The sequence below is a fragment of the Heloderma suspectum genome, chromosome 2 (assembly GCF_057233095.1).
Source record: "Heloderma suspectum isolate Gila_16-S chromosome 2, 16-S_ref, whole genome shotgun sequence".
Taxonomy (NCBI): domain Eukaryota; kingdom Metazoa; phylum Chordata; class Lepidosauria; order Squamata; family Helodermatidae; genus Heloderma; species Heloderma suspectum.
In genome coordinates, this window is record NC_139459.1 from 230102826 (window position 1) to 230116080 (window position 13255).

General features: G+C 44.1%; 1 protein-coding gene across 2 annotated transcripts in view; it reads left to right on the forward strand.

The window, feature by feature from the left end:
• Positions 1 to 13255, forward strand: part of PIK3R6 (phosphoinositide-3-kinase regulatory subunit 6) — a 55640-nt gene that overhangs the window by 36386 nt on the left and 5999 nt on the right. For both annotated transcript variants that reach the window (XM_084838372.1, XM_084838373.1), the window contains exons 14-21: positions 3591 to 3690; positions 3845 to 3967; positions 4464 to 4574; positions 4688 to 4778; positions 5788 to 5858; positions 8650 to 8740; positions 10862 to 10932; positions 13050 to 13162. In XM_084838372.1, the coding sequence (XP_084694498.1) occupies positions 3591 to 3690; positions 3845 to 3967; positions 4464 to 4574; positions 4688 to 4778; positions 5788 to 5858; positions 8650 to 8740; positions 10862 to 10932; positions 13050 to 13162 (771 nt within the window). The remainder of the gene's footprint in view (positions 1 to 3590; positions 3691 to 3844; positions 3968 to 4463; positions 4575 to 4687; positions 4779 to 5787; positions 5859 to 8649; positions 8741 to 10861; positions 10933 to 13049; positions 13163 to 13255) is intronic.

Sequence of the window (13255 nt, forward strand, 5' to 3'; positions counted from 1 at the left end):
GTGTAACACCAGCCTATCATCCCAGCATCTGTCTCTTTAAGAAAAGTACAAGGGAGCAGCTATGTCTTCGCATAGTCTACCCGACATCTTTCCTGCTCCGCACAAAATGGGAAGCCAGACCCATCTCCTGGTTGTTAGCCCCTTCCTTTCCAGTTAACACATCCCTTATAATTAGCACTTCCTAGCCCAAAAGAGGATAAGCAGGTCTTCTGTCCCATGTGCAGCTTTTGCCATTGACAAAACAGGTTAGGCAGTCCCATCCCACCCCCACAAGGTAAATCATAATGAAAAGAGACTAGGTTCCCTTCAGTCCAGGAGTGGAGAATCTCCCTCAGCCCCAGGGCCAAAATCCATTTTGGAGAAGCTCTCAGGGGCTGCATTCCAGTGGTGGGCGTGGCCCAAGGCAAAAGCGGGGGAGCCAGAAGCCAGCATATTGTAGCCTGAAGCTTTTCCTGCCAGTAAGAAAGCCTTGGAAGAGGCATTTCAAGCTTTTAAAATGGGGCGGGGGGGGGGACTGCACAAAAGTTGGGAAACCACCAAAGGATTGCTGGTTGGGGGAAGGAGGTTGAACATAAGAACATAAGAGAAGCCCTGCTGGATCAGACCAAGGGTCCATCTAGTCCAGCATTCTGTTCACAGAGTGGCCAACCAGCTGCCCACAGGAACTCACAAGCAGGGCATGAGCGCAACAGCACCCTCCCACCCATGTTCCCCAGCAACTGGTGTACACAGGCTCACTGGGATCAGGAGAAGGGGGCATGGCCACTTGTGGAACCCCGTAGGCCCAGACTGAGACCCCAGGTTGGTCAAAATTGGCCCCCAGGCCTGCAGTTCTCCAGTCTTGCTTTCGTCCTCGGTCACCGTACTGCCCCTCCGGCCATTCAAGGGTGCTGTGCATTGGACGTGTCCCCTACACGTTGCGAGTATCTTCCTCTCAGTGCTTCACATAGCTTAGCACATTTGTACTGTTTGATTTGTATTTTTGGCTGCCAGTCTGCTTTCCCCTGTTCCCTTATTATATTCTTAATAAAAACTTATCTTTCATAAGAACATAAGAAGAGCCATGCTGGATCAGACCAAGGGTCCATCTAGTCCAGCATTCTGTTCACAGAGTAGCCAACCAATTTGGATCTGCAGTTTTGAAGTGAGTTTTCGACAAAAAACACAAAAGGATAGTTCTCCTCCCACTCGCATAGACCGCTTGAGTCATGTTTCTGGGCTTTGAGCCACAGGGAAGTAAAAATGGATGGGTTGGGGCATGACCAGCTGGAGACTGGGAACTTAGGTGACAGTCCCCCTGATGTCTGAGTAACAGTGCCTTACATCAGGAGAAGCACACTTGCTCCCAACTCTACCTCCCGTTTCCATCTGCACATCCCGGGGAGGCTGTGGAACTCTTGAACCAGTGTCTGGAGGCTGTTTTGGGATGGATGAGGGTGAACAAGCTGAAACTTAAATCCAGACAAGATGGAGGTAGTGTGGGTTGGGAAACCAACTACTTTGGATGGAAGTTTACAACTGGTCTTAGATGGGGTTGCACTCCCCCTGAAAGACCAAGTGCGCAGTCTGGGAGTCCTCCTGGACTCTGAGCTAACTGGGGAAGCCCAGGTGGCTGCGTTGTCCAGGAGTGTTTTTTACCAGCTTAGGCTGGTATGCCAGCTGCGGCCCTTTCTGGAGAAGACGGATCTTGCCTCAGTTATCCACACACAAGTGATGTCCAGGCTGGACTACTGTAATGTGCTATATGTGGAGCTGCCTTTGAAGACAGTTCAGAAACTCCATCTCGTGCAGAATGCGGCCGCCCGAGTATTGGTGGGAGCATGGGGTGAGGTGATTTGATCACATAATACCTATACTGCGCCAGCTGCACTGGGTACCGGTGTGTTTCTGAGCCCAATTCAAAGTGCTGGTTTTTACCTTTAAAGCCTTAAATGGTTTGGGACCAAGTTACTTGAAGGACCGCGTTCTCCCATATCAGCCTGCCCACACTTTAAGATCAGAAAGAGAGGCCCTTCTCATTTTCCCACCTAAGACAGCAGTCAGGTGGGTGATCGCACGTGAGAGGACCTTCTCTGCAGTGCCCCACACCTTTGGAACAAGTTGCCATCAGAGTTGCCATCAACTTGCTCCGTCATCGCAGCTTTTAAGAAGGCCTTGAAAACGTATTATTTCACCATGGCCTTCTCTTGATATGACTGCTATTGTTGCTGTTACTGCCATTATTATTGTTGCTGGTTTTATTGTTGGCTTTTGTGGTTTTTATGTTTTTATCACTTTTAATATTTTAACTGTTTTTATGTATTTTATTGCTGCAAGCCACCTCAGGAGGGCTTCTGCCATGAAAGGCTGCCAAGAAATGTTTTAAATACAAAAATAAAAATAAACTCAGGCTGGCCAAGAGTGTGTGGTGGCAGCTTGAAAAAAAAAAAGAGTTGGAGGTCACTTTGCCAGTAGTCTGTATTAGAGGGTTGATGGTGGAACAGGCATCACAGCACATTAATATCATCACAGGTTTGAGGAGAGGCATTTCACTGGCAGTGGTGAGGAACGGTTTGTGGTCTTTGAGATAGATTTCCCTGAGTCAGGGCGGTGGAATTGAGTTGGAGAGGGAGAAGCCCTTTAGAGCTCTGCAAAACCTTCAAGCTGGCCTTCCCCAGCCTGGTGCCCCCCAGGTGTGCTGGACCGCAACTCCCATCATTCCCAGAAAGCAGGCCATGTTAGTTGGGAATCACAGGACTTGCAGTCCAACACATCTGGCAGGCACCAGGTTGGGGAACGCTGGCCTACTTATTGCAGATGTAAAATGCCTGCTCATGATTTGGTTAGAACAAGGTGTTAGTAGGAAAACAGCAAGGGCACAGGGTCACATTAAGGTAGCCAACAAGACTAAAATTATATTTTTAGCAGTGCAATGACAGGGCTAGGGGTAGGGTGAGTAGGATGCAGCCAGGGACAGGACCAGCATCAAGAGTATGCATGGTTGGGCTCCTGCTGAGGACCCTCACACTGGCAAGGGCTTACTGGCAAGGGCCCCCTTGAATTGCTCCTCCTCCTCCTCCTTGCAATTTGCTTGTTTATTTTATTTATTTAAGCTGCTTCTATACCGCTTGACATCCTAGAACCTCCAAGCAGTTTACATAAAAACATACCAAAAAGTATAAAAATTGTACAACTGCCTCTTGCTCAGACCCAGACAATGATGAAAAGCAGGAGCAGGTGATGCCACTGCCTACTTGACCACTGTCTCTCTGCCTGAAAAGCAAGCAAGTGGTAGCAATGATGAGATAGAGGAACAATATTAGCTTTTGACAATGAGGGTGAGAAGGTAGACTCAGTGAGGCAGGGGGCCATTGAGGGTGCCTTGCCTAAGGGCCTGCAAAATCGAGCCGGCACTGGCCAAGGAGCTCTGTGGTAAACAGTGACAGTCCCCTTCCTCCAGGCTAGAGAGTGATGTGGGTTCCTATACACTAACTTTGTGATTGCCAGAAGAATGCCACATGCATGGGTCTCCCAGTATCCTCTCCATCAGAAGAGATGTTATTGGGATGGCTTCACCAGACCCTAAGAGCCATTTTCTTCCTCGTTCCCAGAAAGCGGGAGAGCAGACGTGTGTTTCTTACACGAAGGCTAAAAGTACAGTTTTACTATGTTCCTGTTGTAGAGGAACAATCCATCTCTTCCCCTGCTGAGGTGAGTGGCTTGGGGCCTTGCAGAGAAGGGTATGGTTAGATTGTGCTGCTGTGTGTGTTTGTGGAGGGGTTCGTCTTTTTTCTGCCACAATCCTGTGCTCTGAGTGGATCCTACTCTGTGTGGTGCTAAGTGTCCCCTGTTTCTCCTCTTCCAGGCATATGCTCTGCCTGACTGGACAGAGCCTTGTGAGTTGGCTGCTTATCTTGGAAGAGCTGATCCATGGTACGAGAGCAACATTAACACCCTCTGTCACATGATTCCGAAGCTGGCCACCATGGTAGGAGAGGAGCCCTTCCTTCTGCTTGTATTCCTTAGAAACAGCAATGAGGCTTTCTGGCATGTTCTTCCGATGGCAAAAGAAACCAGCAGCTAAATCCATCGCCGAGGCCAGTACTTAGTCAGCAGATATGGAAGTGCACATCGACCTGATAAGGCTGCCAAGGGATCCTATGCCTAGATCCTATACCTGCACGAACATCTAATTCCATTTGCCTCCTTGTGGAGGAAAGGCTAGTTTCTCCTCCCCAATGCATACCCCTACCTTTAGCTTTCCTAGGTTATTAACATTTCTTGGTTTTATTAGGGAAAATAGAATGGAATGGCAAAAACTGTATCTCCCTCTGTTGGATAGCGTTCGCATACAGAGTGAGATATGTGAATCATTGTAGGCACCTTTTTTGTTCTTCGTCCCCTAATTTACTTAGCATATGTTAGAAACAGCAGCTCGCTATTCAGATGTTTAGACTGATGCAGCCATCTTTGACCCCACGCAGCCTTCTTCTCCGAGCAAACCTGCAGTCTCTGATCTCTTCATCATTGACGTGATTGCATACTATGTGCGCTTGGGCTTGCAGCCAATCTTCTTCCAAGTCTATGCAGTGAAGGTCAGTGCTCTTCTTCCTGTACTTGAAGCGCTGCGATTGGATTGGACAAAAATTATATCCCTGGTAACATTTCACCAAGCTAGGAGACCTAAGAGCCTCTTTTTCCCTTTCAGCTTCTCTTCAGCAATGCAGCTTTGGAGCCCATTGAAGACATTTTCCTCATTGAACTGAGTGTAGCCCTTGAAGAATTCATCCCCACCAGAGGTCTGTATGTCATTTCAGGGCTCCCCGCTAGCTCTTGCAGGGCTTCCATCTTGCATTCAGACCCTATAATCTGTCCTGCTGGCATCACTCATTTCGGCCAGGCTGTGCTTCAAGTAGGCCAGGGGTGTTGAAACTCTTTCAACTCAAGGGCCCAATTCAGTTTTGGAGAAGCTCTCGGGGAGCCACATTCAAGTGGTGGGTGGGGCTGAGGGCAAAAGAGGACAGGGCAGAAATACCAAAAATGCCTCAGATACGAGCCTCTTTTAGCTTGAAGCTCTTCCTGCCAGTAAGTAAGCTGTAGGAGAGGCATTTCAACCTTTTAGAAGGGCAGGGGAAGGGAATGAACAAAAGCCAGGAAATCACCAAATGGTCAGCAGTTAGGGGAACAGGGATGGGGCAAGAGAAAGGGATGTGGCCCTCTAGAGGGCTGAATTGGGGCCTCAAGCAGGCTGGATTTGGCCTGTGGCCTTAGGTTCAACACACCTAAAGTAAGCTAAGAAATAATGCAGTAGCCTAATTGGTCCTTGGTGCTATTCCTTAAGGTTTGTGTTCTTCTATGATGACATGAGTAAGAGAATCCATTGGCTCTTATTTTTTCCTATCTTATCTATGTGCATGTAAAAGTTCACATGCTATTTTCACTCCAACTACAAGGAACATCCTAAGTAAAAAAAACCTGAAGGGAAAAGCATTCTGCGTCTCAACATCCATCCTGGCCTCTCCTGTAAACCTTGGTTTGGATCCAGATTTGGGCATGTCCAACTGGGCTGCATTTCTTGCCCCCACCTCCCCATGGCAGTTCCTTCAGCCCCCTGGAAATGCTACACAGAGGGTCAGGAGACCCTGCTGAATGAGGTGATGGGGGGGGGGCAAGATCCCTGAAAATCAGGTGGAGGCACCTTCTGTGAGTGGAGCCCTTCCATCCACAGAATGCAGATCCTGGATCCAACCGCTCACCTGGAAAATAACATTGTCATATTCTCTACTCATTAAAATCTTTCTCTTCCAGATGGTCTACAAATAAAAAAGAAACCAGCAGTAGAGATTCCTGGTGCAGAACTTTCACTCTTGTATAAAAAGGTGAGAAGAACAACAAAGAGTGGGCAGAAATGGACAGGTGCAGAGTTCTATGCATCATCATGGAGTTCCAGCAGAATATTTCACTGACATTAAAAACTGAGCTCAGAATGTTGGAAAAAATTTTCATTTGCTTTCATCACTGGTCTAGAGAGTATTGTTACCATGTTGATGTTTTCATACTTTTGTGGTCAGAGGGCTTCAGTGTTCCAAAAGGCTTCTAGACAAACTGGTCTTTTATTCCCGTATATCTGTGGCAAATGTGCAAGGCACTCTTGAGGATAATGTTGCTTGTATTTGCTTCAACCTTGACACCACTGTTGATAAAGTTTCAGAGGAGGTGTCCAGATCACCACTGAGTCTGGTTATATGGGATCAGTTTCAGTTCATGTAGCCTTAGTCTATGGACAAGGTGCTTGGAGAGGTTCATCCAACCATTTGCAAGATGCTTGATCCTTGCCCATCTTGGGTAATCACATCTAGCAGAAGAGAATTGACTGGGGGTGGGTGGGTCCAGGAGGTGAATGGCTGCCTCCTTGAGAGATGGGGTGGTCCAAGCCGTCCTACAAGAGGCAGTCATGGGACCACTCCTTAAGAAACCCTCACTAGGTCTGGAAGATTGTAATAACTATTACCGAGTCATGAGTATCCTGTTTTGGGCAAGGTACTTGCGAGAGTGGTACCGATCCAACTCCAGGTGCTGTTGGATGAAATGGATTATCTAGATCCATTTCAATCTGGGCTTAGGCTTGGCACTGAAACAGCCTTGGTCACCCTGATGGATGGCCTCTGTCAGGAGATAGACAGGGGGAGTACAACCATGTTGATTCTCCTTGATCTCTCAGTGCGTTTTGATACCATCAACCATGGTATCTTGTTAGACCAGCTCTATGGGTTGGGGCTGGGGAATACAGTAATACAGTGGTTCTGCTCATATCTGCAGGATCAGTTACAGAAAGTAGTATATGGGGATTTCTGCTTAATCTCATGACATTTGAGTTGTGCAAGGTTTTGTCTTACCCCCATGATGTTTAGAGTATGTAAGACAGAGAACAATTTTCTGGTTCCACCTTTGATATGAAAAGTGAAGCATCTGTAGTTGCTTTTCCAGCAGCCCTGTAGTTGGTTTTTCCAAACCCACTTTCTTTATTCTTAGGCTGACCATATTTCCTTGAGACAAAAACGGGATATTGGAATGACAAAAACAGGCCGGGGTTATGTAATATTCCGTATTCATGAAAAAGTAAGACGATAACAAAAGTTTTATTAGCGGAAGAATCTCTATGGGCAGAATGATGGTAGAAATAACAGTAAGACTCACCCTCCTGGCTCCCACACCCTGAATGGGGCTTAGCGACCGCCTCTTGAATTCCCCGCCACTGCAGGCAAGCAAAGGGGCGGCGTCTGATCGTTGCTAGCTCAAGAAGCCTGGCCCTGGCTGGATCAAGTAAATGGAACTTCCTCTTTCGTCACACTAGTAGTTTTACTGCACGCATTGATTAGCATAGAGCCTTATGATAAACGCGTTGTTTTTTACAAAAAATTAAAAACGGGACAAAATTGACATTTATATTAAAACGATGGGACGGTAGGGAAATATGAAAAAAAAACAGTATGTATGGTCAGCAATTCTAGAACCCACGGAGAAGGCTTCCACCATGACCCACAGCTGGCAATGCTAATAAAGCACACAACTGGGGAATTATCAGAACGAAATAACTTGAGTATATAATTGTGGGGACAGTCAAACAAAACAAATAACATGGCCCAACTAGTACATACTAACCATAGATGAAAATATTACATACAAAAATATGACTATGGTGTACAGAAATAGAGACAGTCCCCTGAGAAACTTGATATGCACGTCAGTGATGGCCTTTACAGGATCCTGGCATAATCCTGTTTCATAGGGACCGCTTCTCCCAAATTTAAGCTGAAAGACCCCTCAAAGACAACAAACGCCATGGGAGCAATGATAAGAATAGGGAGTTTTCTCTGAAAGTATTGCATTACCAACTCCCCACAAAACATGTTGCATCTCCAAAACTAAGTAAGGCTCACTTTGGTGGCAGTGAGCTGAATAGGCAGAGTAAGTCAGTCAGCTGCCTGTGGTTTGAGCCTTACTTAGGCACTTATCCACTGGAAATCTTGCCCTTCTAGCCCCACATTGCAAAGGAGAAATGGTGGCTGTGCTCTGAAGACTTGCAATGGAGGTGGAACATGCTAGTTCACCTTTAACTCCTGTTTTGTAATGTACTTCTTTATGTCATTCCTCTTGTGCTCTCTTTTATAAGATTTTCCTTGTTGGTTGTTTATAATCTTCCTCTAACACAGGGGTGGGCGACTTGTGGCCCTCCCGATGTTTTGGCCTAAGATTCCCATCAGCCCTAGCCAGCACAGCCAATGATGAGGCATGATAGGAGTTGTAGGCTAAATTTCAGGAGGGTCACAAGTTGTCCACTCCTGCCATACTCTAAAGTGTACGCTTCGAATTTATGCTGTTACTGAAACATCCACATTGTCTACAACTCACATTAGGCCCAGAACAGAAGTTGGCTGAATTTAGACGTAATTTATTTTCTTTAAAGAAATTACAAAAACAAAGAAGTCAGTGGGCTGGCACTGGGTCAGAGGCTGGGAGATTATGGAGGATTGAAAGGGAAATTATTAACACCATATGAATGGCTTGCATTAGTGGTCCTTTGGCTGGTTGACCCACTGCTTCTTTTAAGGCTTAATCCAGCTATCACTCTGAAACATAATGATAATTACCAAGAGCTTTTCTTTCTAGGTTTTGCTGAGTAACCGAGAGAAGGATGAGACAGTTTCTTTGCGATCCACAGGCCTGGTTATGAAAGCCATTCCCGCAAATGACACTGAAGGTAAAGACTATGGTGGTTGTGGGGGTGGCACATACCTCTTTGCTTAGCTTTCAATTTCCTAGTATGTAATGGTTAAGTATTCCTAGCTGAGGGTTGGTGTGTTGTAAGTGACCAAAAAAAGTGACTCTGTTTAATTGGGGGAGAAAACTGTTTAATTTTTATTGACTGTTATTTTGTGTGTGTGTTCATGTGTTTGTCTTTGCTGCTGCTTTTAGCTTGTAAATGTGTTTTCATGATTACTGCTTATATCTTTTTAATATTTTGTACGCCACTTTGAGTGACTCCATTTTGGGGGAGGGGAAAGGTTGGATATAATTTTTTTAAAAAAAAATTAAATCCCCCCCCCTTTATACATGGGGACTACTGCTGATTCAGCTCCAGTTGCATGCCCTCCTGCTCCAAGTAATGGAGTGGGAAGGAACAATTCTGATGAAGGAAATACACTTGCTTTGTGGAACATAGGTGTTCCTTTTGCTTGTGTGCTGCAGCAACAATAAAAAAGTAATTACTGATATTCCATTTCGTTTTTGAAGGGGGAGAGATCAGAGCTAATAATCAAGTAAGAGAAACAAAGAAGGGCCACAGAATGCAAGTGAATTGCTATGGGAGAGGAATGTGCCTTGCTTATGTTTACCCTCTAATTTGCTGAACTCCTGAGCATAAGGGTACATGCAGATATACATAAAAACAGGATCCAGCATAGGGGTTTGCCCCTCTAGAATGAGGGCTCCTTCACACCGGGCTTTTATCCTGTGATTGAGATTGCTCCTTCACCGCAGTTTGCAGGCTCTTTACATGACGCCGTGATCATTCAAGGCGTCTTCTGCACTAAATGCCCCTTGTTCCATTTTTAAATAGAGCACAGATAATGAGCTATCAAATTACCCCGTTGTGTTCTGCTTCAGTTTCCTCCATCAAAAGAGTTAAAGCTGCAAGAAGAGGCATGAGATCAATTACAGATAATGGAAGACTCAGATAAGGGGGGTGGGGAGGAGGGGGAAAGGGGAAGGGGAAAAGGAAGCACATGTAAAGGGAGTCAGTTGAGATCCTGCATTTAAAACGGAAGCAGAAAGCCTCGTTTTAAATTCAGGATTTTAGGCTAGTGTAGAAATGCCCTGAACCTGTTTTCCTTCCACTTTCACTCTTCAAATGACACATCTGCTTGCTTCTTCAAGTTCATCAGTTTTGTCTCTCCTGGCTGCTTCTAGTTCCACTTTTATATACATTTAAACAATCATATGATGCCCTTTAAAAAAGAAAAGAGCCCAATTGTTGATTTTTAAGGCAATGAACTGCTCTGCAGAGTAGATGCCTCATGATGTCACAGGCACCCAGCCTATCAGTGCTCTTCATAGCCCCTTCTATTTCAAACTGGCATGTTGTTTGTCCAAGCTCAATCCTCAAAAGACAATCTCATGAGTAACAAATGGCCAGCAAAGTTTCCAGAATGAAGTGGCTTCCATTTTGTTGCATGTGTGCTTTGTAGACACACTGTTACAGTGAGAGAATGTCAGTCACAAAACTAAATTTGGGGGTGGGGGCAAAGAACACACACACACACACACACAAATGGAAGGAGTTATCACCTGTGATTTTACACACACCATATAATAGGTGCCAAGGAAACCCATACAACCATGTGGAACAGTGCCAGTGAAACCCGTGCAGCCGTGGGTTTCATGGGGGACACAGTCACACATTTTCCCCAGCACTTTTGAGCCATGGGAAAATGTTAGTGTCCCTGCAGTTGAAATGCATCCTTAAGGGACATTGGGGTTTTCCATAACAACTAAATGCTAACTGTGCTAACTGGACAACCTTCACAGCGCACCCCCCCCCCCACTAGTCCCACACATCATCATAAAAGGGCCTTGGAAGGGAGAAAGAGAGATTAGAGTGAACTTTTCCTAAATGTATGCCTGTAATAGCACTGCACTGCACTATGTTCCAGAGCTCCCTCTTGCTGCTACTGAGAATTATGTGAGTCATGCTTATATAGAAAGAATGTGGACTAGTGTTGCCACTGGAGATGGTGGGGGAGCAGGAAAATGCTCTAGTCAAGGAAAGGAAAAGGAACAACTCTAGTTGTTTCTTCAATATCTCATCATTGTTCCATTGCAGATCTGGTGTGCTTGAGTGTGAATATTGCTGAAGTCATAAAAACCTCCAACCTGTCAGGACGATCATATTCTGTAAGTGGCAGTCTGATTTTTCAGAAATAGGCACTACGTTGTGCTAATCGGTACCTGCAGAGAAAGTTGGTGTGTGTGTGTGCATGTGTGTGCGTGCGTGCATGCGCGTTTGGTGTGGTAGTGGTGGGATGGTATCTCCCATGCAGTTCACAGTAGAACGTAACCATACAGAAAACTGAATACTCCCAGTGGAGCTTATGAATTCACCAGGTGTATAAGTTAAATTTTAGAGCAGCTCTAAAGTTAAAAGTCAAGAAACCCTTCAGCCTGTTAATGAATTATTTTTGGATCTCAATATAAAGACTATAACTTTTCTTTTCTCATCCTTCTGCTGAACAAATCTGGTGAATCTTCGTGGGGTTTTTATTAGACTGCTAGATACATCTTGCTAAAATCTCAGTGGATAGTTAATCCACCCCCTCAAGTTTTTTTGTTTAAGTGTGTATGCTTTTTGAGGAGGGAAACTTTCAGAAATATGGGCAAATTGCAAACAGACTATGCTTGTCATTATCATGCCTGTAACAAACTTATTACTCTACAAGCAGGCTGTCCTTACAACTGCCAAGTTTCTGTTTGATTCTCTTCATTCATGTATCGTAGGGCCTTAAAATGGGATTTTTAAGATGGTTACTTTATTCAGTACACTAGCAGTACACTTTTTCAATGGGCTGGATCCAGACTTAAGTCACTAAGCATGACTAAGTCTAGATCCAATCCAGTATGTGTTTATTAGAAATTTCATATGAATAAAACTACAAAGGCAAAGAAACACTCCCTGCTTCTCCCACACCCTGTGATCTGTAGAATGTGTAGGTTATAACCTAAAATATTAGTTTCTAAATGATACTGCTCCCACAAAGGATTAAATATGCTTGGATATGTTCACACTCCTGTGAAAGACAAAAAAGTGTTGCATTTCAGGAATGTAGACTCACTTTCCTCTTCATATTTATCCCCCCTTTACCAACAATAGTCCCTACTAAGCTGAAGATTTTGGAATAAAACAATCTTCACAGCTGGAACAGCACTTCCATTGCAATTAGCATAATTATCCAAACTGAAAAATAAATTGTCTCTGATTTCTTCTTTTCATAAATTATGAAATAGGCTGATTATGCCAGTAGTGAACACTGAAGCACTTTTATCAATGTCAGAATTATATCACTATCTGTAACCATAATTATGCTTCTTTTTATAAAATAGTAATTATTTTAACATGGTGTTTTTATTCTTTTTGTATTGTTCACCACTTCAGAATCTGTCTGGATGTGGAGAAGTATACAAATGTTGTAAATAAATAAATATATCACTCTGCAGGTTTCTGAATGTTGATAGACTATATATACACACACACACACACACAGGGTATATATATTTACATTTTGTTGGTGAAACGGAGCAACAGCCAATATTACAATAGTCCTGATACAAATAGATTTTACTGAGATGATCTGTTATAGTTCAGAGCATATGTAGCAAAGTTCTTTGTTGAAGCTGCGGTGAGAATAGCTGCCATGAGAGGTGCCATGAGAGGAGAGGTGCCATGAGAGGTGAGAATAAATTGTATAGAACTTAGGTTTATTGAACATGATAACCAATGTATTATGAATGATACTTCACTAAGCTTTAACAATGACTAATTCTAGTAGAACCATTCGAGGATTTCATAGGACCTGTATGTTTTTGACAGTGGAGCAAATAGTAGTTTTGGCGGAGCAATTGTAATCAGGAAAATATCACAAGAGGGAAAGGGCTGGCCTGCTCTTCTCTAGCATCACAACTCCAATTCATTTCAGTTCTTCCTGAAGCTGGAGGTTAATACTATATATTTTTAAATGCATAAGATCCTAGCCACAGGTCTTCTGCATCACATCTAGTTGCACCCTGAAGGGAAGCTTTCTAGAGCTGTATTTCTCCTGTACTTATCCACCATGACCACTATGCTGTAGCAAGTTTTGTTTTCATTTGCTATTTTGGAGACTTGAGGCTTATGCTACAGTACATACCAAATCAGTAAAAACTGCCAGTTCATGCCGCATTACTTTTTTTGGATTCAGCCTTGGCTAAGAAAAGTCCAATTTCTCTAAGCAGAGCTTTTTGTTTCATTTTTGATTCAGCTAGTGGCAAACACTATTCGAACACGCAACATCAAAATCAAAAGTACAGCACAAAAGCCCTTTACAGTGTGCCTGGATAAAGATTCCAGACGAGTCTACAAGAATGTGATCAGGTAGGACTCTTCAGTGACCTGTATATTACTAACCTTCCTACCATTTATTTTCAGTTCTCTCCCATACGCCTCAAATATATTTATCAGATTAAC